Source organism: Giardia intestinalis, chromosome 5 (assembly GCF_000002435.2).
Source record: "Giardia intestinalis strain WB C6 chromosome 5, whole genome shotgun sequence".
Classification (NCBI taxonomy): domain Eukaryota; phylum Fornicata; order Diplomonadida; family Hexamitidae; genus Giardia; species Giardia duodenalis.
In genome coordinates, this window is record NC_051860.1 from 1,132,965 (window position 1) to 1,160,923 (window position 27,959).

The 27,959-nt window shown below is 50.3% G+C and overlaps 9 protein-coding genes and 1 non-coding gene across 10 annotated transcripts; 6 read left to right on the plus strand and 4 right to left on the minus strand.

Moving 5' to 3' along the window:
* Positions 1-419: 419 nt before the first annotated feature.
* On the minus strand, positions 420-492 carry GL50803_00t0032. Its single transcript has one exon. It is a non-coding gene; the product is annotated as a tRNA-Met (tRNA).
* Positions 493-556: 64 nt separating this feature from the next.
* Positions 557-1,132, plus strand: GL50803_0016554 (putative Splicing factor U2AF subunit; the record flags this gene model as incomplete). The annotated part of the gene is made up of 1 exon (XM_001706651.2): positions 557-1,132. The coding sequence occupies one exon, from the start codon at positions 557-559 to the stop codon at positions 1,130-1,132; it is 576 nt and encodes a 191-aa protein (XP_001706703.2).
* Positions 1,133-1,216: 84 nt separating this feature from the next.
* On the plus strand, positions 1,217-6,244 carry GL50803_0032730 (uncharacterized protein; the record flags this gene model as incomplete). The annotated part of the gene is made up of 1 exon (XM_001706649.1): positions 1,217-6,244. One exon carries the CDS (start codon positions 1,217-1,219, stop codon positions 6,242-6,244), a length of 5,028 nt encoding a protein of 1,675 aa, XP_001706701.1.
* Positions 6,245-6,274: 30 nt separating this feature from the next.
* Positions 6,275-10,093, plus strand: GL50803_0016556 (uncharacterized protein; the record flags this gene model as incomplete). Its single annotated transcript, XM_001706648.1, has 1 exon — positions 6,275-10,093. One exon carries the CDS (start codon positions 6,275-6,277, stop codon positions 10,091-10,093), a length of 3,819 nt encoding a protein of 1,272 aa, XP_001706700.1.
* Positions 10,094-10,323: 230 nt separating this feature from the next.
* On the minus strand, positions 10,324-13,488 carry GL50803_0013901 (Ankyrin repeat protein 2; the record flags this gene model as incomplete). The annotated part of the gene is made up of 1 exon (XM_001706646.1): positions 10,324-13,488. The coding sequence occupies one exon, from the start codon at positions 13,486-13,488 to the stop codon at positions 10,324-10,326; it is 3,165 nt and encodes a 1,054-aa protein (XP_001706698.1).
* Positions 13,489-13,623: 135 nt separating this feature from the next.
* GL50803_0021622 (Ring finger domain-containing protein) lies at positions 13,624-19,845 on the minus strand (the record flags this gene model as incomplete). Its single annotated transcript, XM_001706645.1, has 1 exon — positions 13,624-19,845. One exon carries the CDS (start codon positions 19,843-19,845, stop codon positions 13,624-13,626), a length of 6,222 nt encoding a protein of 2,073 aa, XP_001706697.1.
* Positions 19,846-20,462: 617 nt separating this feature from the next.
* Positions 20,463-21,053, plus strand: GL50803_0031391 (uncharacterized protein; the record flags this gene model as incomplete). The annotated part of the gene is made up of 1 exon (XM_038046046.1): positions 20,463-21,053. The coding sequence occupies one exon, from the start codon at positions 20,463-20,465 to the stop codon at positions 21,051-21,053; it is 591 nt and encodes a 196-aa protein (XP_037902177.1).
* Positions 21,054-21,363: 310 nt separating this feature from the next.
* On the plus strand, positions 21,364-21,834 carry GL50803_0060194 (uncharacterized protein; the record flags this gene model as incomplete). The annotated part of the gene is made up of 1 exon (XM_038046199.1): positions 21,364-21,834. One exon carries the CDS (start codon positions 21,364-21,366, stop codon positions 21,832-21,834), a length of 471 nt encoding a protein of 156 aa, XP_037902178.1.
* A 577-nt stretch (positions 21,835-22,411) lies between these two features.
* Positions 22,412-23,872, minus strand: GL50803_0060196 (Kinase, NEK; the record flags this gene model as incomplete). The annotated part of the gene is made up of 1 exon (XM_038046200.1): positions 22,412-23,872. One exon carries the CDS (start codon positions 23,870-23,872, stop codon positions 22,412-22,414), a length of 1,461 nt encoding a protein of 486 aa, XP_037902179.1.
* Positions 23,873-24,252: 380 nt separating this feature from the next.
* GL50803_0050066 (VSP) lies at positions 24,253-27,942 on the plus strand (the record flags this gene model as incomplete). Its single annotated transcript, XM_038046129.1, has 1 exon — positions 24,253-27,942. The coding sequence occupies one exon, from the start codon at positions 24,253-24,255 to the stop codon at positions 27,940-27,942; it is 3,690 nt and encodes a 1,229-aa protein (XP_037902180.1).
* Between the last annotated feature and the right edge of the window lie 17 nt (positions 27,943-27,959).

Genomic DNA, 27,959 nt, shown 5'->3' on the forward strand with positions numbered 1-27,959 from the left:
TTACCTACCATTACCTACCATTACCTACCATTACCTACCATTACCTACCATTACCTACCATACCTACCATTACCTACCATTACCTACCATTACCTACCATTACCTACCATTACCTACCATTACCTACCACCTACCATTCCCTACCATTACCTACCATTACCTACCATTACCTACCATTACCTACCATTACCTACCATTACCTACCATTACCTACCATTACCTACCATTACCTACCATTACCTACCATTACCTACCATTACCTACCATTACCTACCATTACCTACCATTACCTACCATTACCTACCATTACCTACCATTACCTACCATTACCTACCATTACCTACCATTACCTACCATTACCTACCATTACCTACCATTACCTACCATTACCTACCATTACCTACCATTACCGAAAAAAGTGCCTGTGGTGAGGCTTGAACTCACGACCTATAGCTTATGAGACTATCGCTCTGCCGACTGAGCTACACAGACGTGTCGATCTCACAAAAGAAATAACCTGCGTGCTCTTTCCTGTTGGATTATTCATTCGATGCAGATGCAAGGGGCCGTCCGTGACGCACAGGCCAAGCCCTGCCGGTTCCACGAGTGCACGGGCTATTGCCGACACGGGACGGAGTGCCGGAATAGGCACGCGCTCTTCACAGACGGGCGAATGCTCATGCTCCGGAACATCATACCCCGGATCCAGCACAAGGACAAGGCCGAGCTCTACAAGTTCTACGACCATTGCTTCGAGGACATCTTCCTCCGCCTGGCGCAGCTCGGCCCCATGCAGGACTTCCTGGTAGCGGAGAACACGAACCATCTGGCAGGGACGGTCTACGCACAGTATGCAAGCCAGGTGGCCGCGCAAGACGTGGCTTCTAAGCTATCTAATACATACTATGCTGGATTTCCGGTCAAAGCAGAGGTGATAGGGGTGGAGAGCATCCATAAGACGCTCTGCAGGGACGAATATGCGTCGGGGAAGTCTGGGAGCAAGTGTGCCCATGGGCTCTCCTGCAGCTTTGTGCACAAGTTCTTGCCCCAGCAGAAGATGTGGGAAGACATGAAGCTCCTCCTGGCCCCCAGCCAAAGGCAAGCGGGCTGTAGTCGTACCATTAAGAAGTGAAGGGATGAAGGGAAAGTAAAGTGTAAAGCAAAATACAAAAAATAACAGCTCTTCTTAAAATTGGAAACAATTGGCTGCGCTGAGATGCACCACCGCTCTGATTGCTTTTCCAACGGCGAGTCTTCCATTCATTTTGCGCGCGACGATGGCACTGTAATGAAGTACTCTGCGGAGTACCCCTTTCGGCCACTCGGACTTCTCAAGACAGAAACCAGTTCTGGTGATCAGCAGCTCTGTGACATGCGCACTGTTGGAGACACTCTCTTCCTCATTTACATTAAAAAGACAGAACAGCAAGCAACAACTATGACTATTGCCAATGATGTTAGTACTAAAATATCAACAATCACCATCATCACTCCTCATCCCGCATCGTCATTCACCATTTCACTTGATGATATGCTGAATCTACGGATAACCTTTATTAACGTTGACTCCAACGAAGATCGTGTTCTGGCATCCCACCGTGTCCAGATTGACTTACGAGAGCCGCTACTTGAATATAATCTCGGGTTTGCGTTTTCCTCAGACTCTGCAGACTTCCATGTTGCACTCCCAGACTTTTATATATGTGATGTTTTAGCAACCAAAGACACCCTGGCTATATTGTCGTCGTCATTTGTGATACTTTACAGTCTTGTTGACGGGTCACAAGACCCGATTCAGCTCTTTATTCCGGAAACAGACGTGTCTCGGGTGGATTCAGGTTATACTACCTTTGGAGGGATACAACATCCGTTGCTTCAGGCCTACAGGCTTTTCTATGTTGGGACGATAATACTTGTCCTCACGCCCAGTTGCCTTTATCAGATTGAGCACTTCTCTGACAATACAGTCAGTCTCACTGTGGTCTCTAAGATCTCAAATAGGATCTTAGCGTACACGGCAACAGATAGCTTATTTGCTCTTTGCACTTCTAGCTACACGGTCATGTTGCTGTTCATGCCTCCCGGAGCTGACTACTTGAGCATCAGTGTCTATAACATAGCTAATGATGTCAACAATCGCCTTTTTAGTCTTTCTATGGACTACCTCGTCCAGGCTAGTCAGGCAAGTGAAGCAAGCTACCTAGAAAAACTCCCGTCCACCTGGCCAGCCACGCCTAATCCCCTAGGTCTGGCAATGGACAGGTATATGGACGGGCTTGTGACCAAAAGGTGTGTCAGAAGTGGGACAACTAACATCTTGTCTACATTTCCTTCACGGCCTTCTCACAGTAACATCCGCATCTTGCTTGTTCCGCTGCAAGGAAAGGATTCTGTTCTTGTTACATTTGTTCATCTTGCTCCACCGTCTTCTCTTACTAGCTCGTCTTCTGACTTTACGGTTGTCGGGTCCTTTATTCATGATCTATCCAGTGAGTCTGAGGGAGCTCGCTTGCAGCGCGTGGAGTCTCTCTCAAAGGCTGAAGCATCAGCATTTTCTGGTAAAAAGGATTCATTCTTCAAAGATTTATATGGCGGATTTTCCCCCTATGTGAAAATAAAAACCGGACCCGATGCTGTGGCAGCAATATCTGAGGGGTTATTTATCAATCCTTCTTACTTAAAAACCAAGCCGATTGCTTACTATCTCCACCTCCTTGTTAATATAAATGTTGCTATCTGCATCGCGCTATCGAAGTTTCTTGTCACTAATTCTCATTTCAATAACATCAAGATGGTCAAGCATGCTAAGATGAGCATTCTTTACGACATCCTAACATTACGGGATGACATGCTGCACCACCTTACTTCGGAATGGAACCACACCGTTGCTTTATCTACTCCTGCAGAGGACCCTCAGACACGCCTCCTGCTTTCTGCATATGGAAGCCAGGATGTGATGGGCCTCTATAGCCATTTGTATTATAGCCCAACCTCTGATCTTGGCCTTAACCCGCCATCGATTCACTCTGGGAATCGCTTGTTGACTGTATTTACGGTGGGGTTCACGAGTGGTCTGTCCATCTATGACTTGACGAAAGCACTATTACTTAAAGCAAGCCCTCGGCACTACACCAATGCATTTACTACTATCGATACACTATCCCTTGCCGAATACACTTCCTCTTTTAGGCATAACGTCTTCTATGCGGAGTTTCGACTGGTTGCATGGTCGTTGTCGTCTTCCTACCGCACTACTTTGGGCGGAAGATGTTCTGAAAATATGCCTTGTCTGTCAGATAACTTTTTATTTGACAAGGGACCCCATTCAAAACTGGACAAGAAACTGAATTGGCTACCTCTGACCTCGAACTCTGCTGTTCCACACGAGAGCGTTTACCTGGCTGGTGGCACATTACATCACACCATGTTTTTGAGCTCGTGTCATGTGCCCATGGAGACATCCATTCTCACGCCTTGCCCAGACTCGGTGGTAAGCGACATCAACCAATATGTCGTGAAGCTCCTCTCTGCCAACATTAACGCTAGAAACTTTTATCTACCAAGGTTTTTCTATACTGGAATTACTACATCATCCGATGAGGCATCTAAGCGAAGCGTCGAAGAAGGGCAAGCTCAAACGAGCGCACCCAATGGACCTTCTGTTGATCAGAAGACCGTAAATAAGAATGCCCCTACTCAGAAACTCTATTGCAAGTTTGACCCCATCATTACACTTCGTGAGTTCACCAGGCGTTTCCTCCCCGACTTTGATCTTCTTATGTCCATTCTCTCATCTCTATTTGGCATTCTTCTAGACGTGGTTCGCACCCAAGGCAGCAGGGCTAAGTACATACTCCGCATGATTAGTTTGGATACGGTGTTCTTGGAGCTTACGTCTCTGAATGGATTTGGCGGCATGTATTACTTTGGAAAGGATCTGGAAGCATCTCCGTACAGACTTAAGCTGCCCTTTTACACGCTAGGACCAGAAGCGTCCGCACTTTTTCCTAGCCGAGGAACTCTTCCTCCTCTATTATCAGATTCGGCGCATATCAGCACTGAATATTATCCCTCCCTCTTGCTGACTGGGCTGGTGGCCCAGCTCTTCTTTGAGCTACTGCAGATCTACACGTCTGGCATGCTGGCCAGTAACGATTTACTTAACGTTGAAAAGCTAGCAAATGTTACTGAGCACGTCAATCAGGACGCAACGGTAACGTATGCTCTCGGTCCCCTGGTGCTGAAACAAAATACCCAATCTACGCTTTACACGCCAGCCATGTGCGATGTCGGCACGGCATTCGATGTTCTTTTCAGTGCAACAGCACGGCCATATCAAAGGCTCCTCTATTTGAACAACATTCTTCTGAATATCCACTTGCTGGCCAAACTAGACATAGCCCTGGTGGTGAGGACCCTTTACCAGCATTGTAGCAGAATTGCTGGACACCAGTTCACGATCATCAACCTTCTTAAGATGTACGACTTCTTCTGCCACGCTGCAGAGAGCATAATTGAAAATCCTATGGAGCTCCAGATAACGCTCAAGGTGCTTCAGGAGAGGTTTGGCACACACATGCAATACTATGATAGCATCTTTGAATCTAATTTGTCCATAAATCAGTCAGATTTCTCGGAATACATAGCATTTTGCAAAGAAAAGATCCCGCCCTTCTTGCTCCACCTGTATGACAAATCACCAACGAGAGATTATACGATCGTTGTTGAGAGCTTACTGTACTCTAATGAAGACCTAATGTATCGGCAGCAAATAGTGGATAGCTATAGGTCCGATCCAGTGTATCAAGCCAAGCTGAAAGAAGACCCTAGTCACCCCATTGTGCAGCTGAAGGATGCAATTTTGGAGCTCCGGCTGTATCGCAAGTATCGCCTCTCCTGCAACATCACCAAGAATAAGATCCTTTACGGTATGTTGGAGGCGTGCATGAACGCTACTCCAACTACGCAGACAGTATGCATAACATATGAGAACGACCCTGGCATTGACGGCGGGGGTATCTTTCGATCAATGATTTCCCAGTGCTTTATGGAACTACTAAATGAGGAGGAGATCCGTGGCTCACCTATTCTTAACATGGTAGAGCATAAGTTGATTCCAGCGTTCCTTGGGTACATACCCCTTGCTAGTTCAGAGGTTGTTCCTCGACTGTCCCAAAAGAGGTCTGCGCTCTACTATCTGGGTAGATTGTTTGCCTTTGCCGTTGTTTATAATGTAAGATTTCCAAAGGTTTTTGATTCCAGGTTGATCTCATGCCTCATAGGAGGGAGACTCTATCTTGACAACGAGATCAACAACAAATACAAGGCTGAGCGCGAAAACGATCCCATGTTCAACGTTAACGGAACCCCAGTCGATCTTCTGTATCCAATTAACTCGCAGTTTTACAAAAAGTACTATGGCTCTGCAGACAAACTCTTTAAGTTTACCCTAGGCAAGCTATATACAGAAGGGCGGGCCAAGGGCTACATCACTGGTCCTCCTGGCAACATGGACGACCTCACCCATCTTGTTTCGGCCCTTAAAGATATCCCTGACTACAAGGTTCCAGAAATTTTTGATGATATGGCAACCCCAGACTTTGTGGTGTCGACACGGAAGCTGACCGAGACAAAGAATTGCGTTCTGAAGTGGGTTATTTCGCTGTTCAATGGAATCAAATCTGGAGACGCCTTTAAAAAGCATCTTTCCGAATTCAGAAACGGATTTAGACAGCCATTTGGCAATGCAATGTCACAAAAGTCAGACGAGAGGGTGCAAAAGATATGTCAGCGAATTGATAAGGCGCTTTCAGAGATATCCCTCAATGACTTTGAGGCTCTCTTTATGGCAGATCTGGAGATAGACCGAGCCACAATTGCAAATATCATCCAGCCATACACTAAGTCAGATCCGTTGGAGAATCTGGGAGAGTCTAAGCCGAACATTAGAGATCGCAAGAAGGTTCTAGACAATCTGATTTCTTGCCTAAAGCAGGTTATCCTAAACCCCAAATTAATGAACTCAACAAGCCTAGGAGACTTTATGTATGCAGCCACGGGCAGCAGATACACCATTGGCATAACACTGTATGTCAAGGCACACAACGAAGGGCCCCTTGTCATCTTCCACACATGCAACAATCTCATTGAGCTGCCGTCCAGTGTCAAGAGCATAGAAGAAATGCACAGAGTTCTGTTATTCAGCATGTATGAAGCAGTTCACGGTGGATTTGGCATTGCATAAAGTAAATTTTCTATCTCCATCCAAAAAAGGATGCATCAGGTAGGCGATCCTTTGCAAATCAACGAGGAGCACAATCACGCTGATGGTATATTGGCAGAGAAAAAGTTACCATCTCTAGCCTCTTTTCCCGAAGGAATTCCGTCTCTTGGTCAAACCTCGAAGGTACACATAATTTTTCCCGGGTCTCAGCAGTTCACGGGCTTCATATCTTCTGCGACTATGGATGGTCTTGGATCCTTTGACCTTTCTTCGGAAGCCGTATATCATGGGTTTTTAAAGGACTCTATCCCACACGGTCCCTTTGGCCTTGTTACCATGTCTCAAGGACTGACATATGCGGGCGAGTTTGTCGATGGTAACCTAACTGGCCAATCACTTATCCTCTTCTCCGATGGGTCTGCGTTCAGAGGTCAGTTTTCCGAAAACAATGCAAACGGCTATGGAGCAATACGAGTGGTGAGTGCAGGGGTAGACTTTGCTGGCTCGTTTATTGCCTCTGTCCCCACTGGGTTTGGAGCAATTGGAACGGGGCACTGGCGAAGATACATAGGCAGCATAGGTAGCGCAGAGAAAGAGGCTTGCAGTGTTTACATAGGAGACTTTTGTGATGGTGAGCCGGATGGCATTGGGATGTCTATCGTGGCAGGAGCAGATGATCTAACAGGTGCACGCAGATATAACAGATTTTTCGGGTCGTTTTACGGAGGTGTAAGATCCGGCCCTGGAGTTCTCTATACAGGCAACAATGACATGCTTATTGGCACATTTATCAATGATAAAAAGTCAGGACTCTTCATGCACATTGAAGGCGCAAGCAAGCAATGCGAATTCAGACTTTATGAAAGTGACGTCTGTCTAAATTCTCACATGCTTAGAGGGGTGTATTTCAAGCAGCCGTGGATGTTAATGAATATATACTTAGATCTACAAACGATGTGTCCAGAATTAGTGGATATTCGTGCTGCATTTGATGACTTTTTATCTGAGATGGACTACTGTCTTTCGTCAGGCCTCGACTCCATCTTCAATGGTCGTAACAATTACAAGAAATCGAAAAAGTATCCTATAATAGACGTGATTCTGGCCCAGAGTACGCGGCAGTCTGTCCCCTGTAACACACGGCTAATTACCGACTGTCGTGTGTCCTACCCATGGATCACAGACGCTTTAGCTAGGCATGTTCGCTATTGTACGGACACATGGACTACTGTCCATTATGATGCGTATTCTGACCATGATGTAGCCAAAGATAGGCCACAGGATTGCTTAGGCCCTTCAAACAAAGTGCGCTCATCGACCCCTACGTCACGGACGGCCAAGAATAACATGGCTCTCAGTGGAGTGACCTCTCGGGCCAGTGAGAGAACTAACGCTTCTCTAGTAAGTTCAAAGCTTTCTGTCCAACAGTCTGTTTTCATGGACAAGGTGGATAGCCTCAAGTCTTCCTTACTATCCTGCTATGATATCCTTCACTTTATCTTCTGCATTTACCGGGCCCAGGAAGTGCTACTTCTTAACGAGCATACAAAGATGTTTTCCGATCAGAAGACAGTATTCAGCATTGATGTAATGGCTGAGGAATTGGATAATAAGGACTCCAAGCCCAGATATCCGATGTCTTCAGAAAGCTGTTCCTGGAAAGTAGGTGCATGTGCAGTTTTTAATCCGCAGCATTGTAAAGGTCTTTTAGATAGTGTCCCAGGCCCTTACAAAGACCCAACATCGCCGTTTCTTCTAGGACATGCGGTCAACGAAATGTTTAGCAGTACCGATGAAGGACAGAACTCCACTGAGTCGAATGAGAAGCGTGAAACAAGCACCCCAGGAGAGGACGCTGAGCACGTCTCAGAGTCCAAGCAGATTAAACAAGGAAAAGAGCAAGAACCGACAAGGGTTACTCCGGCTCGATGCTTTGGAGTGGATGGTAATTATCGCGCAGGTGCCCTTCTTTCAGATATTGTAGACGTTGACATGTCACGAGCTGCCAAAACAGTTGCAGGAGCCTCGAGCTATGACAATGAACTCGTCCTGGCTATAATCAAGATTGTAGAGACAAACGAGACTGTTTCCCTATTCACTCTAGAGCGTTTACTCTTAGAGTTATTTTGTTCTAACCGCGTGCTTGCAACATACTTCCTTCCCAACTATAAGGAAATACAGAGGATTGTACGAAATATATGCAAGCCGTCAGATGAATACTTGATGGCTCGAACACTTGGAATAGACACTGACAAGTATATCTCCAAAAAGCACGATACCGATTTTGAAGGTTTTGTAGAGATAATTATTACCTTGGCAACGCTGTTAGGTCCACAAGTTTTGGCTTCTGTTAAGACAGATGTTCTGGCCTCTCCAACGAGTCTCTTCAATGTACTAAACACAGGTTCTAAAATGACAAGTAACGTTCTTGCAAAAGGCAATGAATCATCGGCGCCGCTGGACAATCTACTGAGGTATATTGTCGTACCATTTGGCAACATGCTATTAAAACAGCTTACTATTGTCACGCAGAGCAGCGAGAAAGCTCAGTCCATCCTCGAACCTCTGTTTTCTTTCATGCAAAAGGAGGATAAAACAACCAGAGAATGTCTTAAAATGGTTCTATCAAAGCTAGGCAACCACGATGGACTGATGACAACTGGGGGTCTTGACACAGGCATGACAGACTCCGTACGGATAGGCGCGCTTTCACTCACAGCCAAGGGGTCCTCTATGAATCTGCTGAAGTCCACATCGAGCTTGAGTCAATCTAGACTGCAACACAATCCCGACGCAAACATCAAGCGTATGGTGACACCAATAGCCAGGCTCCGCGATCCATCACGCTCACTGAATCCCTTTGAAAGTGCATTACTAGGAAGTCTCGCCCTAGCCAATCATCTAGTGGACCTTTTTGTAGCAGAACCGCGAGTCCTGGCGCAGATATACGATGCTCCATTCTATGCAATTAATTCCAAGTTGTGGAGCACAATCATCTCTAGTCCATTCATCGTATATCAATACAATCGGCTGTTTTCTACGTTAGAACTAGATAGCAGATCCTACTATACGTACAATACAAATGTAAGCCTCTTGGATGTATTTAAACACATTAATGAGGTCTTTCAGACGATATTTGTCCGTAAATTGGACCACGTTGTGGCCGATACCACTGAGAATGACGACGATGATCGATTGTTTTCAGAACAGAATAGTACGACAGAGGATGTAGATCACGGTGCGCAAATGTTGGCAGATACACTTGAAGAAGTGGTAGATGGCGAGGTTGTTGAGGAAGATAAGATTGAAAGCAAATTGTTCGTAGAGAGAGCTGCCCAATGCCTTCTAACGCAATTCTCCAATTACAATATATATACCAGCTCGTTGAGCGACACAGAAAGTAGTGGGCGGGAAATCCGGTTTGCAGTGCAATCCACAGCTGATGCAGTCAAGGACAGTCTTGATGAAGTTTCTGCATCTTCTAAAGAACAACCATACGTAATTTCATACTCTGGTACAGATGATCAAATGTATGAAATCGTATCCCAACTGATTGAACACGATGCTACGCCTTTATTATACCTAGTAGCTGTTGTTTCACACTGCTATTGCTCTGACGCATGCTTTGAGCGAATCATAAAAAGAAGTAGTAAAGAAGGTAGTAGTGAGGGAAGTTTTAACCTCCCCTCGACAGCGGAGTCCAGTGCTCTAACTAACTCGATGCTTCTAGCAACAGAAACCTTGAGAGACGAAATCTACGAAGCGGTCGCTGGGACTTTTTTCGCAGATGAAGCAATGCGGTGCCTGATTGAGTGCATCCAAGGAGCGCATGCCCTCTTAAGGAGATCCAAGGAAGAAGCCAGTGAGTAAAAAATTAGTAAGAGCCGAGTATGTCGGAAGGGCTTTACAAGACTCTACAGAGAGACCATCGGGCATGTATGCTCTCTCTGGAAGAAGAGGCTAAGGAAAGAAGAGCAGAGTCCATCAAGGAGACCTCCAGTATGCAAAGAGAAGAGGTGTATGTTCCCTTGGGAAGGCATTTCATCGCTGTCTCTTCTCAGGAGGCAACACAGATATTGAGGACAGTGGACAGGACCCACTCATTCCTCTGCAAGGATATCGTCTGACTGCTCGCCTAGCCTGTAAACTATGTGTCCCTCTTCTTCTTCGATGATGTATTGCGACTCGTCCGAGAGTGCAGCAAAACTGGAAACTACAGAAGCAGGACTATCAAGTGTTACTACTGTTGTTATTTGTGCCTTGCAGAAAGGACAAGCGCTTATGGAAGCGACCATGCACGAGTGACACATAAGTGCGTGACCGCATGGAACCCCAATAAAGGAGGGCGGTCGAGCCATGCAAACACAGCAAAGTCCCCTGCCTTCAACCAAAAACTCGATGAGCTTTTCATCGGTATCAATCTCATATATATTGATGCGTTGTGCCTGCGCCTGCACAACGGAATTGTTAGAGTCACTAGGAGAGGTGTCATCCTCCAAAAGGAGATCCAGCATGGATTCTAGCAGATCATCTAAAACTAAAATGTCAGCCTGGGCTTCTGCATCTGTCACAAAATCCAGTTGATAAAGATCTAATAAGTCTGTGTTTCTGGCAACACAATTCTCGTCGTTAACATCTCTACGTCGTTGAGAGTCTATGCGCTGCTGATAGAATGTACGAACACATTCTCTAATCTTTTCATAAAGAATTTTGACAGCAACACTCAAAGTGGCCGGACTAGCAACATTAAAAGGAAGCATAGCATGTTCCGTTATTGGATCTACAAACTCATACAGCTCCTGTTCTAACGCATATTCCAATGGTGTCTTACCGTGAAAGTCAATGAGCCAGGCTTCTCTCAGCAAAAATGGAATGACACGACGATTACGGCACTCAATAGCATATATCAGCGCTGTTCTTCCGCACTTGTCTCTGAGTCCGCTCTCATGGGGAATCAGCTTCTTGGCAGCTCTTACTTGGTCATGTTGCGCGGCATACATTAAAGCCGTGCGACCCAACATATCGCACTCTCTACTCTTGCTATGCTTTAATAAAAACTCGATGATTTCTTCGTGACCATTACCTGCCGCCGACATGAGTGGAGTCTGGCCATATGCATTTGGAAGAAGTGGCTCAAATCTGGATAAAAGAAGCACGCTGTCAATAGCTCCTGCCTTTACTGCAATGTGCAACGCATTAAAGTGATCTTCTGTGAGCTTGTTTATCTCGCGTGGGCAATTAAGAAGTATCTCTACGCAATTGACGTGATTATTCTTAGCTGCACACATCAATGCAGTGCGTCCCTCTAAGTCTCTAGACCCTGCCTCAGCAAGGGCCAGCACACGAACAACGTTAACGTAGCCTAATGTGGCAGCAATCATTAATGCGGTTGTGTCATCGTATGTTCGAAGCTCAGCCTCATGCTTCGCCAGTATTGACGCTGCTTCAATTTGATTGTGCTCGGCTGCAAGCATCAGAGCTGTCTTACCATCGTAATTAGTCATCCTTAGCTCCATTCTCGATGACACTATTCTTGCGACGGTTCTTGCATGGCCATGTTTGGAGGCAAACATAAGTGCAGTCATTCCTTCATTGTTTTGATTCCCTGCTTCGCGGTCCAATAAGAGATCCACGATGCCATCAAATCCAAAGCGAGCCGCCATCATGAGTGCAGTTTCGCCAGCTAAATTGTACATCCTACTTTCGTGTGGAAGAAGGATTCTAGTGATATCTAGGTAGCCCCGTTGAGCGGCATGCATCAGTGCAGTCGTTTGATTCCTATCGCAAGCACATGCCTGATGTTCGAGAAGAGCAGTTACCACGGGACCATGTTTGGCAAGTGCCGCCAGCATGAGTGGTGTTGTGCCATTGGTGTCTGCAATGGATCCTTCCTTTGGTAGCAAAAGCTTTACAATCTCAAGATGGCCCCTTTGCGCTGCATAGTGTAAAGCTGTTTGACCCTGTACGTCCGTCAAACCTACCTCAAAAGGAACAAGATCTTCTGCAGCCTCAATATTATTAGAGTACGATGCGTGCATTAGTGCGGTTCTACCTCGTGAATCACGCAATGTCGCTTCGTACGGACAAAGCGCCTTAAACCACTCACTATTTCTGGCTATGACTGCACGCATGAGCAAAGTATAAGATACATCAGCTACAAACGTGAGACTGCCTGGCAAAGCAACCCGGGGTGGTCTCATGAGTTTTCGGCGGCGACGCACAATGCATGGCCGTATAACTAATCGAGAATTGCTGTGGGCATTACTATGCTGTGAGTCTATATCCGTTTGCATAGTGTGTTGAACATCAGTCTCTTGCTGAACCAGTGGAATAGCAACATGCTGTGTAAGATATTCCTCGGACGTACCACTTGACGGTGGCTCAATAGACAGTTCGTCAATATCTACAATGTTAGCCGCTTCTCCCGGATAAATAGTGAAGGAACTATCAGCCAAGTTCTGAGAAGAAGGATTGCTGTCCATCAAAACATCGACCAATAAGGAGCTGATAGTATCATTTATTACATCTGTATCATCAGAGGATCTTGTCCTTGGTGATTGTTGGTGATCAACGGCTGCTTGTTGGGGAGAGACTGTTGGGAGCGGAGTTGATTGTACGACTGGGACTGGAGGACTCATTAGTAGCTCGCTTTCCGGATTCAATCTTTTTGCATTCAAAGATGCATGCTTACATCTAGTTTCAAAACAAGGCGATTCTTCATATGATTGGAGCAACTCGACGATATGGTTGTGTCCACGTTCCATTGCAATAGAAAGTGCAGTATCGCCAAATTGCGAAGTAAAACCAGCTTCATAGGGAATGAGTTCCTGTGCAGCTAGGGTAAGTCCAGTGAAGGCTGCATACATGAGTGCTGTTCGTCCAAGGTTGTCGCGGAGCCCCGTAGCATATGGGGCCAAGGAAGAAATTGCTTGATGATTATTCATCACAACAGCGAGCATAAGCGCAGTTTGGCCCGTCCTGGTAGAAATAGTGTATTCATATTCACAAAGGATCTCAACTGCCTGTTGGTTACCGCCAATGACTGCTATCATTAGTGCAGTGAAGTCCTCGTGATTCATGCATGAATGCTCATAGGGAACAAGGTGTTGAATGGCTAAAAGCTGATTATGACGAACCGCTGTCATGAGCGCCGTTTCGCCTATTTCATTCCGTGACCGTTTGTGTGTGTTAATCATCCTGCAGAGAGATGTAAGATTCCCTGAAGACGCGGCAATGAACCATGCCGATTCATCTCTCCGCGCCATCTTTTTTTTGACCACAGGTGATCGTAGAAAAGATAATACGAGTAGAGCGCAGCACTCAGACGTACCACGGAGGATTGCCAGTAACCTACAAAGGGATTTCGTGGACCTTAATGTGTGAGGTAAACACTTGGATTACTAGTTTACAACAATGACTTTTGGCAAGCTAGATACCGTATTTAGATTCAAGTGTTGTAGTAGGAAACTGCTACTCTTTGTAGAAGTGAACTCTTGCATCAGCGAGGCACGGCTTGGTGTGTGTACAGAAAACGACCTACATAATGGACTGACCATTTCATCCGTAAGGGATCTCAACCCAAAGCAGCCCGACGATTGCGCGTTCGCTTCTCCATCTCTTGTTTTGGGTGGCGAGCTACTTTTACTGCGTATCCTGTTCAGATGTCTGCGGGGACCAGAAAGGAACACTATTTTCTTGTCTAGAAGTGTGTTGAGATTGGTTCTGGGTGAGACTCTAACTTGCTCAATTCCTGAGATAGTCGCAAGTGTGTCTGTATCACCTTTAGTACCTGCCTCTTTGGCACGCAGTATTGCAACTATCCCGTCGGGATCCTTCAGATTGAAGAGATGCTTCAACTGCTCAAACTTCTCAGCGGTGGCTATCTTATTCTGCATAATCAATCTGTACCAGCACAGCTTCTTCCTGTCTTCGTCTGCATTCTTTGCATCTGCCAATTGCTTACGGATAGATTGAGCACTTATAGAGGGCATTAGTGTTATCTTGCGTAGGTCTGTGGCACGGAATTCGTGCGCGGTTCCTGTTTCAAGTAAGCAGTAGTAGCTCAATATGAACGTATCGTATGCCTTTGCATAGGACTGTGTCAGTCCCAGAAGTCCTTTGTATGGCCCTATCGCAACAACAAATACATCGCCTAGCTGAGGATATTTTGAATGCTTCTTGTGAGGTTCTTTAGAAAACAGTGCATCATTTGCTGAAACACAGGATTTGGCGCTCTTACTTCCTGCGATAGAAGCAGAGAAGACTCTGTATTTTTGTCGATGAGTGGGGAGTTTCAAGAGCTCTTCGCCGTCATAGAAATACGGTCTGAGCTTGGTAACCCGCGTGCCTTCTATAAATGGCATGTGGATATCTGTGTCAATATCTGTGTCAGTTTTCCTTAGTAGCGAAGGAGCAGATTCCTGACGCCTCAGAACGGGAGGTTCACTGGTTATAGCTTGCTTTATCTTATCAGAATCAATAGAGATTCCTTGCTCGGCTATTTCTGCTGTAGACAGATATGCAATCGGAGACCATTGGCTTTGAGTGTCCAGATCAATAGCGCGTGTATTAGTAAAGAGTACATTGTTCTCAAGGTCTTCTCTACTCAAATGCGCGGGTGCAGATTTGGTGCGACATAATGATGAAGTCTCGACGGGTTGTGCTGCACAGCAGTCTGGTAAAATTGGTTGCTTGAGTGAGACATTATTAGGTTCAGTAGGATTTCTCTTCGCCAGCACAGTGGGTTGATCATCAAGGTGGAGTAGTGAGACATAGTCATTTTGCAAACTGCCTCTAGGGGACATGACAAGCTTTTCAGCGTGGGGAGTATCTCGATCGTGTTGCTGACAATCAAAAACAGTACTCGGATGAGACAACGGTGCAAGTTGATGGTTGGATCTGCCCGATTGAGATAGGGTCATGGTTCGATCGAAAAGCAAGACTTCAGCTGATGATGCTGCCGGGGAACCCAGAACTGAAAGGGGCATCTCATTATAACTAGGATCATTGTTCTGGAATCTCTTTCTGGGGGCATCGATCGGATCTTCGTCTTGATGATGCATATCTGATGGCACTGGCAAAGAAAGAAACATGGTGCCATCAGTTGTGGAAGATGACATACCAGATATTGGTTGATGCGTATTGCGAGAAAGGGGTGTCGATGCACTCTTTGACCTTCCCGAAGAGGTCATGCCACTGGTCGTTGTGCTAACAGAATATATTGTGCCAAGAAGTGCAAGTGTTTTTGAATCTGCGGGCTCGCTTAGTAGCATATCTTTAAGAGTTTCTGTGGTAGGTTTTGAGATACCGTGTGCTTCAATAACTGAAGAACCAAGAGTACCATTGTCCTCTTGTGCTTTTGTTATATGTGACGAAGTGTGCTGTTCGATAGTATTGGGCGCTTTTGATGTCTCATTCAATGCTTGAAGGATTGTTGGCTGACTTTTAAAGAATGACTCCAGAGGATGATGAAACGAAGATTGCCTCATGTTTTTAGCAATAAGCCTCTGGGGGTGGTCACCAAGGACCTGCTCAAGATCCAGGGTCTTCCAGTCTGGTTCTAAAATAACGAGATTCGCGCACCTGCAAAGCTTGATGGCACCGAAAAAGGCGACGTAAGCATAGTGCATTCCCTGTAAGTAAGCCAGGCCTACAACCATTCCCGTGTTTGAGGAATCTGTGGACTTAACAATAACTCCCACATCGTACTTTGGACTATAAAACATGTGGTTAACTGCATGTATTATCTGGTTTTCTAAATCTACCTCATATCGCACTTTGCTTATATCCGTAACTGCAACCCCACATGCTAGACATGGGATTTCCGAGGCCAAATGTATGCATGCGCACGTCCTGCAGACAATGTGATCGCAGACAAGACGAACTGGTCTCCGTAGTACACAATGGCACGATGAACAAAGAAAGCTTAGTGTTGGGAATCGGCGGCAAGTATCACAGAGTGATCGCACCACATATTGATTCCTCTCCTCTTCCTTGATGAGTCGTTCAGCCTGGGTGTCAATATGAGGGGTAGAGTCATATTTTTGCATTTTTCTTTCTACTTGGAGACTGTACATCTTGGTAGAGTTGCCTGTTGGCCTTATCGCGCTTTCGCCGAATGCAAAGGAAATAGGAGAGTTGTTGGGATGCATTTCTGGTTGATCAAAATACCATTTAATGAAATCTTTTCTATATTTCAGGATCTTCTCATCTTGCATGACAAGTTTGTTTCTATAGTTTGGATTAATAAGCGGGTGCGTTGAACAGTATGCCGTGGCTGTTGGTGCTTGTTTAGGCCGCAATCTGTGATGATACTGAAAAGTTAGCACGGATGTTTGTGGATTATAAGTTCTGTGGCGAGGTTCTGCAGCTTTGGGGTACTCAGAGGGACCACCTGAGTGGCAGCCAGTGACCTGCAGAGGGAGTGCATCATTAGATGCCTGGAAAGAGAGAGGTGAGGACTGCTCTGTCAAATCCTTACATCGTCGTCGCCTAATGAAGTTACTGGCACCGAGAGGAAGTGGCGGAGAAGACGGCGGGCTTTCACTCTCAAGGAAGCTAGGCTTTTGATGAGAGCTAGGATTTCCGTGCACGTGCCCATACACAAGCATATCGTACTGCTGCTTTGCTATGTTCCGCTCGTATTGACACCAGTTCCATACGTATACGAAGTCCTTTTGCTCTTCGTCCTTCTGCTTCCTGAGACCCTCTCTACGGGCAATAGTAAACTGTGGCTCTAGATCCTTCACCAAGCGTAAGGTTTTATGTGCCATGACACTCATGTTCAGGCCCATCATAAAGAGCTCAGAAGAGTATCTTGTTGCACAAAATATGGTACTATCTGTATAGAGATACGACGAAGTTATGTTGCAGATTCCAAAGTTGAAGAACGGACTGCGATGAGATTGAGTCAAGGAGAGCCCCTCGCCATATCTAAGTGCTGGCCGGAGATCAAAGACGTTGATAGCGGAAATGGTAGCAACATTGTGTACCTCTATATGCTTATTCCCCAACAAAATGTGGCAAAACACCTTGGATGGATCATCTAGGAGAATACCGATCTTTGTTTGCGAATACCCTCGCACAACGCACGGAAACCCATAATCTATGAGGCAATTGAACCATGAAATCTGTTTTCGCATTACATAAACCTTTTCCCAATCTATTGGCGGCATTTGTTTTCTGTTAATATAAGTGGACTGACCAGGTATTCCTTTGAATTCTCCGTTGCATTGGTTTGACGGCTCATCAAACGGAACAATATGCTCCATAATCTTGCCACAGTCAAAGCAAACCCAATTATTTTCACGACAATCCATGTAGCAATTGTAACAGTAATAGTGGCCGCAGAGAGTCCTAACTGGAAAGCGTAGGAGACCGCGGCAGCCAGAGCAGCAAAAGTCTCTGTAGGAGTACCACATTGTAAAATCCGTTATAATCCTGAGGAATTTGCGGAGATGAGACGGATAACAGTAGGTTAGGTTGGATGAGAGAAGAGTTGGTCTGTTCTCAGTATACGGAAATGAGTAGGCCTGGTCATATAAATTTGTACTGAATTCAGCTGGCGCTGCCTGAGAACCCTTCTCCCCCGTGGAAGAGAGTCCAAGGCTAGAATTTCCTCGTCGTGCGGCCGCCTCTATCAGTTTATTTTGAGTTGCAAGTGCCTCTGGCCAGCGTTGGGCTTTTGCTCTTCGGGACGGCATGGCAATTTTGGATGATATATCACAAGTAGTGGCTACCTTGCCGGACTGCCCAAGTTCCTCGACCATTTGAGCATGCTGCATGTGAGAGTCAACCTGAAGAGAGAAGGTGCCAATATTTTCAGAATGTGATGCACGAACATTATATATAGGTGAGCCTTTAAGGTCAGTAGACACCTCATCACAGCAACTAAGCTTCTGCCTAAAAGCCTCGCTGAAGAAAGGGGCAGGATCTTCGTTAGGTTCAGGAAACCGGAACGAGGAAGCAAGTTGTGCGGTATATGACTTTTCAGCCACGTTAGTGGAATAGGTAACCATTTGCGACCCTGTTGTCTTGGGAATAGTAGAGGAACGGGGCTGTGAAGTATGGTTAGGCAACTGTTGCATGCACGCTGCACTATTGGATAAGCCAGTCTGATTGCTTGAGGTAAATCCCAATAAAGGATCGTTGTCAAAAGAAATAAGATCGTGCTTAACCAAATATACTTCAATTGGCAGACTAGTAACGGGATTCATGACAAGTGATGCCACATCAAATGAGAAGTGAGCAGTGCTAACATCAGGCACCTCTTGCTGGGTAGTCAAATTAACAATATGAGTTAATGCTTCAGATGACGGTTTTCGTTGCTTGACCTCCTTAAGCTTTAGCTTATAGCGATACAGGACATCTACATTATTATATATGTGTGTCTTTACAGTCAAGGAAAGCGGAACAAACTTAGGCCAATGCGGGTGATAGGGGACCTCAATATTCCACTTCTTCTGACGGTGGCAGAAAAGCGCAAACTCCCTGGATGCGGTGTCTGAGACGGTGCTGGGATCGGTCTTTTCGGCTAAATAATCAAGTGCCTCTTTGACAATACCAGTTAACGAGGAGTGGTTCTGAGTTGAAGACCGACTTTTTTCTATAAACAACTCTCTCTCCTGTACAGAGAAATCCCGGATAGGATAGATGCTAGCTAGGGTATGAGTAATATTATCAGGAAGCTTGACTGTTTCGATAGCAGGTGAGCCGTAGATAACCCTTGTACCTAGAACAAAGGTATTGGGGCGGAATGGTTCTAGCTCACAGAGTCTTCCAATCCAGAGTATTCCGTAGCAGTTGACGCGGACAACTTTACAAGGATGCAGAGCATTTATCTTATAGCGCTCGTTGATGCTCATACCCTCCACAGTCTCGCGGTCTAAAATACGGACTAAATCGTCACTGATAACTCCATCGGTGATGTCCTGAACCACGCCACAATATGACTGGATCATTTTAAATTGGCAAAGCTCGCGCGGGGCTAATATTCGCACAATATCCCCAGGAACCGGCACATCTGGCGCAATCCCCATAAGGGCGTGCAACTGTGTATCCAGTTGTTCGTCGATGTATAGAATAAACGGATTGTACTGAATGTAGCGTGGACCTGGAAACATCGTCTGATAGTCATAAATAATGGAGCGTTCATTGCAGATAGGACACGTTCTTTCCCAGAGGGCAAATAGATAGTGAACACAATCAGCGCAAAAGACGTGCATACAATGAGAAAAGCGTACTGGCTTACGCATTGGCTCCAAGCATATTCGACAAATATACTCTGATGGAAAGCTGACGTACTTAAAATGGGAGCCATCGGTATATACCTTGAGGGCATAGGGATCGCAGGAGTCACAGACAGACGTCGAGAATTCGGAGTCGCAGGGAGCAGATTGACTGGTAATAGGGATGGAAACATCGGGGTGAGTGGTCTCTGTAATAAAGGTCTGTGGGCTCAGTTTCTTAGCTGACCGCTTCCATAGGTTGGAAGCAGTAGTCAAGCTCGAGTTAGATTGAAAAAGTTGAGACAATCGTTGAGCTGCTGAGAGATCGTCTATGGTATAGCTACACATGACCTCTAAGTTCTGCACTTCTCCCTCTGCATACTCATCAGAAAGCATATGACCTTCTCAGCGATTCACAGGAAACACTTAGAGCTGTTTGTACAATTATTCAAAAAATACGTTTTCTACAGCTGTTGCTTGGTTGTCCTTCAGCCTTGATTCTACTCTCGTTCAGCTGTATGTCACCCTACGTGCTGATTACCACGTCTGTATCGCAGTAAAGTATTTAAGAGTAAATTCGAGCACTTTACTTTTCAATATTTCACCATTTACCTGCTCTGCTGTCCGAGTAAATCTCCCTGCAACGCCACCGCCCTGGGCAGGGCTCCCGCTCGCCGTCCGGGGTCCAGCCCCAGCGTCCGAAGATCAGGCGCCCTCGATCCGGGCGGGAGAACTCCTATGCCCCAGCTCCCCCGGAAGCCGCTGCTCCTCACGTTACCTCTAGGGTTCCTCCCTTCCTCTGGCCCATCGGAGTCAACTATCGTCTGGCACTGGTGGGCACCTGCTATTCAGGGTCTTGCGTCTGTTGCGGCGATCTGGCCTCCACGTGGCCCGGGGCCCTGGTGCTCTGTGACGAGGATCACACGCCACGACCTCGAGTGTCTACCCCGTTCCTCGGGGTGCCTCTTCGTCTCCTCGTGGATTGCACCATCAGTCCCGAGCATGATCGGAGGATGCGATCCCCGTACTCCTCTATCTTGGGGTTGTGGTACGCATTCGTGGATGCCGGCGGAGTACTCATATGCGTTGTGTTGGGGAGGAGGCCCGGCAGGTGTTCCAGACCACTACTCCTCGGTGTGGGCAGGATCAATCCACTTCTGTCAGCCAGACACTCCAAGGATCCCGACTTGCCTGTCGAGGGATTCACATGGGTCACGTGTGGGTCCGTCTCGACAAGCGTGGCGAGTGATTGGTGCCATCACTGGCTTCAGGCCCTCCGTTGCCTTGAGGGGTCCTTCGAGACCGGCCAGGAAGGAGGCCTCCTGCTCCTCTGTGCTCCTACACCCAATGGTGACCGTCGAACCATAGCACTTCCTAGGCCTGTCGCCTCTGTGACTATCCTCGCCGCGTCACTGTTGTCGGCATGGGCACTGAGTGGGGTATCTCCTCAGCTCCCGATGAGCAGGTTCTGTCCCCCGCAGCACAGAAGCATGCTCAGGGTCCCGAGGGACCGAGTCCAGGAGTGCAGCGTGGCGCAGCCGGAGGAAGGCCTCGACGCAGCTCCTTGGAACTGTCTTGTGGAGCAAATCATGATCGTCCGCTGATCGTGGTTGTCCTGTCCCATTCTTGGAGAAGGGCCAGGCGGAACCGTACAGAGCACGCATCCCATCCTATGGATCGCGCCGAGGATCTCGCTGAAGGCCTGCACCTGGATGGACTCGCCAGCGCAGGTCCAGGCCGTCCTGATCCGGCCCTCTGGATAGCAAGGTGCTGGTCGTCGATGGCGCTGTTAGGGGGCAGCTCCCCTTCGAGGCGAGGCTGAGGATGCAGGCCGGGCAGCGGACCGGTGAATGCCACTCCTCCGGTTCCCCGCTGCTCCACTCAGTAGCACCCTGCATCCGGTGTCTGTTCTGCATGCGTCTGGACGGCCTCGCTGTGGAGAGTCTTCATGCAGGACAGGCACGTGCTCTTCCGCTCCTACTAGTTCAACGTTCACCCGGTGCCGCTCAGCGTAGGATGCTCCGTTTCAGTGGGCTCCTGAGGCCCGGGTCGGACCTGGAGCACCGGAAGCGCGCTCATGAGTGCTTCACACGCTCGCACGAGAGGCGCGGCCTTTCCGCCGTCTCATCAGGCGCCCACTGCACCCGCGGCCCTCGTTCTCCTGGCGTCGGAGCGCATCCCCGGCGAGGGGCGGCGCTTCGCAGTGCCCTGGACGAGCTGGGCGCTCTGGTGCTGTCGTCCGCTCAACCCCGCGGCCTCGGTCGTGCTACTGGGCGGCAGGAGTCGCACCTTAGCCCCTTGGCTGGTCTGGAGGGCGTTCCGGTTGATGCCAGAGCTGGCGTGCACGGCCTGGCTCTTCTCCCCCGGACTCGGCCGACGTTCTGACCCGAATCCCGGACTCTGGGCTTGGGGCGGCGAACGGGCGGGGTCCGCCTGCCGCGGGGAGGACTTGCACGGGGTACGGATTGCTCGGCCGGCAGGTGGCAGACCAGCTTCGATGAGGCGGAAGGTGAGCTGCGTGGCCCTGGAGTAGCGGGTGCCCACCGGGTGTGGGGAGCAGCTGGCCCAGGTTGACTAGAGGAACGCACCGCGGGGCAACAACGGCCCCCTAGGGAGGAAGCACAAGGCTCTTCTCCAGAGGTGGGCGACCCCCGAGCTCGAGTTCTTGTCTCAGATGCCGGGTGGTGAACGAACAAGAGACCTGCCTTCATTTGTTGTCAACTACTATTACACCCTCATCTTGTTCAACGCATCAAAGCAAAAATAAGGTTGTCTGAGTAGCTCCCACGAGCCACCAAGCGTCCTCAGAAGCAGGCAAGCCGTGGAGACACGTTCGCTCTATATGGTTAGTTCTGGTGGTGCGCTACTTAGACTGCTCTATAGGGGAGCGGCGGCACTTTTCCGTCTCTCGGTGGTCGGTGCTGTTGAGCACTGGTGCTTCACTCTACCGGCCTTAGAGCGTTTACTCTGAGAGGAGGGCGACTATCTCATGGCGTCTCCATAACTTAGCCATGTCAAGGGCAGTCCCCCCATTATAACCCTTCAAGTCCTTCTCTCTCATGAGGAGCCTGACACAGTCTGTGTGATCGTTCTTCACAGCCCACATGAGGGCCGTCCACCCGTTGCTATCTTTCAGTCCCTTCTCTTTCTCCGCGAGCAGCTCCACGATCCCTGCGTGTCCGTATACCGCCGCTCTCATCAGGGCAGTTCCCTCGTATATCTTCCAGTCACCTACAAGTGCGCATCCCTTCATCTTCATGCCCCCCTGGAGTGGTATGAGGGCCTTCACAGCCTCCACGTCGTTTCTGTCGACAGCCCTCATGAGGTCGGTGGAGTCGTCCTCCTCTATTAGGTGCTTCTCTGGTTCTTCTGACTCCTCCATTTCGTCTGTCTTATCCGTCTCTGTTTTAATCTCCTGCATCTCTTCAAATAGCTTGGCAGCAACAGCATAGTGTCTCCTAATGGAGTCCACTTTTGCGGCGCTATTAGTGGGATCCTTTTCGAGAGTTACTGTTTTGTTGTTGGCCCTATTCAAGGCTTCTACAAAGGCTGCACGCACCTCCTTTAGCCTTGTGTCTTGGGCCTCTTGTTCATCAGCAGAGATGCCAGGCCTCCGAAGTAGACGGACGAGCCCCCTGGCAGTCGGCCTCTCGGCGGGATCGAGGACGAGCATCCTCTCAAGGACGTTCCTTGCGAGGTCGTCTGCGACACCGCTCAGGTTCGACCTCCATCCATCGACGAAGACATCCTCTGGTTCTCTGCCCCCCAGGAAGTCCGGCTTCCTCAGGGTGGCGAGCTCGTATGCGACGGCCCCAAGGCTCCAGACGTCGGATGCGGCGGTCGTGTCACCGCTGAGGAGTGTCTCGGGGGCCATGTACGCGGGGTCGCCAGCCTTCGCAGCTCCGCTCGATATGCCCTCGCAGAACCCGAAGTCTGCAAGAACAACACGCCGCCCGTCCCCAGCGAACATGACGTTGTCGGGCTCGAGGACAACGCTAGAGGGCAGGCCGTTGTGGGCACCTCTGCTGAGCCCGTGGAGGTGGGCAAGGGCGCCAGCCAGCTGCCCCAGAAGGGAGAGCATCAGCTCGCTGGGAATAGGTTCGTGAATGTCTTTGTAGTCGGTGATGAACTGCCGGAGGTCTCCACAGCAGCGGTCTGTGACAACAAGGATCGTGTTGCCATCTGTAAGCACCTGGTGGTATTTGAGAACGTCTGGGTGAAGGGTGCCTAGAAGAGCGGTCAGCCTACGCCGAATGGCATCTACACTGTGCTGATCCAGACCATCAAGCCGGATCTCTCTCACGGCGAGGTAGGGGCATCCCCTGAGAGAGTAGACGGCACCGTGGGCATCCTTGCTGAGCATGTTACCTAGGCGTCTATGCAACTTTTTGGGGCTGAACACGGGAACGCCACCAGCGCCCATCGGCCCTGCAAAGCCGCTAGCTGCACTGTTACTAGCGTCTCTCAGGACACCCTCTGCGGTGGCTGGGAAGTGGGCGCGGCTTGCCCGTGGGGCCTCTGAGCGCACCTGCAGGCGGGGCCAGCGATACAGTGACAGCAATGTACAGGAGTGCACCCCGAACAATCACTCCACAAGAGAGGTGCGATCTGAGTCCGGCCCTCACTGGTCCTGTTCCTACTGAAGTCAGGGAAAACTACACTATCAGCTGGCCTCCGGTGGGTGTGCTCCTATCTTGTCCTTCTCCAGTCCAACTGATCGAGAAGAGCAAGAGCGGCTGTCTCTCACTGCTCGCGGCAACACACCAGCCTGACGGAAGAGCAGTGGCACGTGTGCTCCGGCTAATGTTGATAGGATTTCTCCTAGTTTGTGTGGTAACACGGGCAGAATGCGCCCAAAACCTGAAGGACGCGGGCTGCGAGACCTGCACAGAGGCGGGCCCCAGCCAGACGTGCCTCACCTGTAGCGGTGGCCAGAAGGTGCTCCTCGACGGGAAGAGCTGCGGGGCCAATTGCCCGCCGAACTCTGTGGCCAGCCCGAACGTCTGCGAGTGCGACCAGGGATTCAGCCTGAACAGCGGGAAGGACGGCTGCGTGGCGGCCTCTAACACGGAATGCGCCCAAAACCTGAAGGACGCGGGCTGCGAGACCTGCACAGAGGCGGGCCCCAGCCAGACGTGCCTCACCTGTAGCGGTGGCCAGAAGGTGCTCCTCGACGGGAAGAGCTGCGGGGCCAATTGCCCGCCGAACTCTGCGGCCAGCCCGAACGTCTGCGAGTGCGACCAGGGATTCAGCCTGAACAGCGGGAAGGACGGCTGCGTGGCGGCCTCTAACACGGAATGCGCCCAAAACCTGAAGGACGCGGGCTGCGAGACCTGCACAGAGGCGGGCCCCAGCCAGACGTGCCTCACCTGTAGCGGTGGCCAGAAGGTGCTCCTCGACGGGAAGAGCTGCGGGGCCAATTGCCCGCCGAACTCTGCGGCCAGCCCGAACGTCTGCGAGTGCGACCAGGGATTCAGCCTGAACAGCGGGAAGGACGGCTGCGTGGCGGCCTCTAACACGGAATGCGCCCAAAACCTGAAGGACGCGGGCTGCGAGACCTGCACAGAGGCGGGCCCCAGCCAGACGTGCCTCACCTGTAGCGGTGGCCAGAAGGTGCTCCTCGACGGGAAGAGCTGCGGGGCCAATTGCCCGCCGAACTCTGCGGCCAGCCCGAACGTCTGCGAGTGCGACCAGGGATTCAGCCTGAACAGCGGGAAGGACGGCTGCGTGGCGGCCTCTAACACGGAATGCGCCCAAAACCTGAAGGACGCGGGCTGCGAGACCTGCACAGAGGCGGGCCCCAGCCAGACGTGCCTCACCTGTAGCGGTGGCCAGAAGGTGCTCCTCGACGGGAAGAGCTGCGGGGCCAATTGCCCGCCGAACTCTGCGGCCAGCCCGAACGTCTGCGAGTGCGACCAGGGATTCAGCCTGAACAGCGGGAAGGACGGCTGCGTGGCGGCCTCTAACACGGAATGCGCCCAAAACCTGAAGGACGCGGGCTGCGAGACCTGCACAGAGGCGGGCCCCAGCCAGACGTGCCTCACCTGTAGCGGTGGCCAGAAGGTGCTCCTCGACGGGAAGAGCTGCGGGGCCAATTGCCCGCCGAACTCTGCGGCCAGCCCGAACGTCTGCGAGTGCGACCAGGGATTCAGCCTGAACAGCGGGAAGGACGGCTGCGTGGCGGCCTCTAACACGGAATGCGCCCAAAACCTGAAGGACGCGGGCTGCGAGACCTGCACAGAGGCGGGCCCCAGCCAGACGTGCCTCACCTGTAGCGGTGGCCAGAAGGTGCTCCTCGACGGGAAGAGCTGCGGGGCCAATTGCCCGCCGAACTCTGCGGCCAGCCCGAACGTCTGCGAGTGCGACCAGGGATTCAGCCTGAACAGCGGGAAGGACGGCTGCGTGGCGGCCTCTAACACGGAATGCGCCCAAAACCTGAAGGACGCGGGCTGCGAGACCTGCACAGAGGCGGGCCCCAGCCAGACGTGCCTCACCTGTAGCGGTGGCCAGAAGGTGCTCCTCGACGGGAAGAGCTGCGGGGCCAATTGCCCGCCGAACTCTGCGGCCAGCCCGAACGTCTGCGAGTGCGACCAGGGATTCAGCCTGAACAGCGGGAAGGACGGCTGCGTGGCGGCCTCTAACACGGAATGCGCCCAAAACCTGAAGGACGCGGGCTGCGAGACCTGCACAGAGGCGGGCCCCAGCCAGACGTGCCTCACCTGTAGCGGTGGCCAGAAGGTGCTCCTCGACGGGAAGAGCTGCGGGGCCAATTGCCCGCCGAACTCTGCGGCCAGCCCGAACGTCTGCGAGTGCGACCAGGGATTCAGCCTGAACAGCGGGAAGGACGGCTGCGTGGCGGCCTCTAACACGGAATGCGCCCAAAACCTGAAGGACGCGGGCTGCGAGACCTGCACAGAGGCGGGCCCCAGCCAGACGTGCCTCACCTGTAGCGGTGGCCAGAAGGTGCTCCTCGACGGGAAGAGCTGCGGGGCCAATTGCCCGCCGAACTCTGCGGCCAGCCCGAACGTCTGCGAGTGCGACCAGGGATTCAGCCTGAACAGCGGGAAGGACGGCTGCGTGGCGGCCTCTAACACGGAATGCGCCCAAAACCTGAAGGACGCGGGCTGCGAGACCTGCACAGAGGCGGGCCCCAGCCAGACGTGCCTCACCTGTAGCGGTGGCCAGAAGGTGCTCCTCGACGGGAAGAGCTGCGGGGCCAATTGCCCGCCGAACTCTGCGGCCAGCCCGAACGTCTGCGAGTGCGACCAGGGATTCAGCCTGAACAGCGGGAAGGACGGCTGCGTGGCGGCCTCTAACACGGAATGCGCCCAAAACCTGAAGGACGCGGGCTGCGAGACCTGCACAGAGGCGGGCCCCAGCCAGACGTGCCTCACCTGTAGCGGTGGCCAGAAGGTGCTCCTCGACGGGAAGAGCTGCGGGGCCAATTGCCCGCCGAACTCTGCGGCCAGCCCGAACGTCTGCGAGTGCGACCAGGGATACACGCTCAACGCCGGAAAGACCGCGTGCGAGAAGGCCTCTAACACACAGTGTAATACTCCCAACTGCAAGATCTGTGATAACCCCAAAACAGACAACGAAATCTGCACTGAATGTAATGATAACAATTACCTCACCCCGACAAAGCAGTGCACGCAGAGCTGCGGAGCAATAGGAAGCTACTACAACGGAGACAAAGTGTGCGAGCCTTGTGATTCTAGCTGTGCTGCGTGCACCACAACGGGACCAGCGAAGTGCACGCTGTGTCCTCCCGGGAAGAGGCTCCAGTACACCAATGATGATCCTAGTCAAGGTGGATCCTGCGTAGATGAGTGCAAGCCCCAGAGTGGAGCTAGCGGATGCGAGACCTGCGGAGCCACCATCGGAGGGACAAAGTATTGCTCGAAGTGCAGCACATCCACGGAGGTCCCCGTCAACGGAGTCTGTACAGCAGACAATGCCCGCGCGCCCGTATGCTCGAAAAAGGACAATCAGGGAGGGTGCACTACGTGTGCCAGTGGGTACTTCCTCCAAGACGGCGGTTGCTATAAGACTGACAGACAGCCCGGTGAGCAGATATGCACACTAGCTGATAGCAATGGTGGATGTCAGACGTGCGCCAATAGTCTTCAGCCTAATAATGGAGCATGCCCTTCGTGTCACTCGACATGCAAGACATGTCGTGATGCTAATTCTGCAAATACTTGTACAACGTGTGCAACTGGGTACTACATGGTTGGATTAAATGCTGGGCCATGCACTTCGTGTGACAGCAACAGTGGAAGTGTCAAGGGAGTTGCTGGCTGCATGAGCTGCGCTCCTCCATCTAGCAATACTGGCTCCGTCCTCTGCTATCTCATAAAGGATACCGGTAGCACGAACAAGAGCGGCCTTTCTACCGGCGCCATCGCGGGGATCTCCGTGGCTGTCATCGTCGTTGTGGGGGGCCTTGTGGGCTTCCTCTGCTGGTGGTTCCTGTGTAGGGGGAAGGCGTGACTTAGGTAGTAAACGCG